Genomic DNA, 2029 nt, shown 5'->3' on the forward strand with positions numbered 1-2029 from the left:
AGTCATTTTGTTGTGCATTTGTAATTTTTATTCGTTTTTAATATTTTTATTTAGCTTTAATTTATTTTTATTTCAGTTTAAGTAATTTTGTTGTGCATTTGTAATTTTTATTAGTTTTTTATATTTCTATTTAGCTTTATTTTATTTCAGTTTTAGTAATTTTGTTGTGCTTTTGTGATTTGTATCAGTTTTTTAAACATTTGTATTTAGCTTTATTTTTATTTCAGTTTTAGTAATTATGTGCTTTTGTCAGTCTTATTAGTTTTTGTTTTCTTTAATATTTTTATTTCTTAAAATAAATTAGAGTAATTCAGTAACACTAAATTTTGTAATTAATGCTTTTGTCATTTTTTATATTTTTATTTTATTTTATTTCAGCTTGTTTCAGTAATTTTATTGTGCTTTTTAAAGTCATTTTAGTATTTAAACTTTTATTTTTAAAGCTTTTCATCTAATACTTATATTTTATTTCAGCTTATTTCAATAAATGAAAATGTTTTTGTTATTTTGTTTCTATAACACCACCGACCCGAATGATGCAATTCCCGTGATTCTCATGATCTGAACTCACATCAGCTACCAATAATGCCAGAACAGAAATGAGAACTTCATGCTCACCGTTTGAAGGAACTCTTCTGCTTTGTTTTGTGGCAGTCCATCACCCACTCCTTCCTGACGATGACGCCTCCGGCTGCTTTCACCTGACTGTATTTGGGCGTGTTGGCGAAAGCACAGCTGCAGGAGAGACACAAAAGCTCTGAACAAACACGAGGCGGTTCTGAACGCTGAATCACGTCGTGAGGCTCTGAACGCTTCCTTACATGAGGTGTGTGGAGTCTGGGGTCCAGTCGGGTCGGTATCGGGCTCCCAAGGCCAGCGCTTTGTCCCGCAGCTCTCCGCGAAGTGGGTTCTGGAAGCCGCTCACGACAAACACCACTCCCTCCATGATGCGGTTAAAAGGCACCGGTTCTGCAGACTTGGCTTTAGGTTTGGGCTCTGGCTTGGATTTAGGACTCTCTCGCTTGTCTGATGTCCTCTGGGCTGGAGAAGCTGCAAATTTAAGAAGCGCGATAAGAATTCAGCTGCGCCTACAACGGAAACACTCTGAGCAGTGGTTCTCAAGATGATTAAAACGAATAAAAACAAGTTTTAAAAAGCTAAAACAACTAATCCATCAGTGTCTCTGCAGTGAATGGGTGCCGTCAGAACGAGAGCTGATAAAAACATCACAGTAATCCACAGCACTCCAGTCCATCAGTTAACATCTGGAGAAGACAAAAGCTGAAACTAATCCAGCTTTTAGTGGACCGGCGGCTTCCAGACGCTCTTTACTGAACTCAAACTTCCTCTTCACAGGAGCCTATGAGAAACAGTCACCAGATCCTCCTCTTGTGCACAGAAGAAAGTCTTACAGGTTTGACGCAACAAAGAGAGCGTGATAAAAGCAATCACTCGATAACCAGCCGCAGCATCTTCATCTCGGATCCTGCGGAGATTCACAGCTTCTCAGTTCTAATTATAAGGATATGATTCTGGAACGCTATAAAAGGTCAATAATCCATTACAGGTGGCTACAAAATATCTGCCGCTTCTGCACAAAAACACCAGCATCAGGTTTGTGTGATGATTTATGGTCACCGAAGAGCTGGAGCTAATTTAATAAGGAAGCTAAACGAGCTGCTGTTTAGTTAGAGGACAGGAATACGGTTATATCGGGACAGTTCACGAGCTCGATTCCGTAATAAAGAAACACTCGGGTGTTCACATCAGGGTCAAAAACAGAGAGAACTACCGTTAAGAAGTTTGGGGTCGGATGCATTTATTGATCAAAAATGCAGTAAAAATGTGAAATATTATTAGAATCTAAAACAGCTGTTTACTATGTGAATCTCTGTTAAACTGTAATGTATTTCTGTGATGCGCAGCTGTATTTTCAGCATCATTCCTCCAGTCTTCAGTGTCACATGATCTTCAGAAATCAGTATAATATGCTGATCTGCTGCTCGAGAAACATTTCTGATTATTATCA

The 2029-nt window shown here is 38.2% G+C and overlaps 1 protein-coding gene across 1 annotated transcript in view; it reads right to left on the reverse strand.

Annotated features, from left to right (window-relative positions):
* The window catches only part of LOC107601957 (DNA repair protein XRCC1-like), a 41305-nt gene that overhangs the window by 11930 nt on the left and 27346 nt on the right, over positions 1 to 2029 (reverse strand). The window contains exons 9-11 of the mRNA XM_016294329.1: positions 1309 to 1360; positions 822 to 1050; positions 619 to 735 (exon numbers count right to left, since the gene is read on the reverse strand). Of these exons, the coding sequence (XP_016149815.1) occupies positions 619 to 735; positions 822 to 1050; positions 1309 to 1360 (398 nt within the window). The remainder of the gene's footprint in view (positions 1 to 618; positions 736 to 821; positions 1051 to 1308; positions 1361 to 2029) is intronic.

Source organism: Sinocyclocheilus grahami, unplaced genomic scaffold (genome assembly GCF_001515645.1).
Source record: "Sinocyclocheilus grahami isolate Dianchi unplaced genomic scaffold, SAMN03320097.WGS_v1.1 scaffold316.1, whole genome shotgun sequence".
NCBI lineage: Eukaryota > Metazoa > Chordata > Actinopteri > Cypriniformes > Cyprinidae > Sinocyclocheilus > Sinocyclocheilus grahami.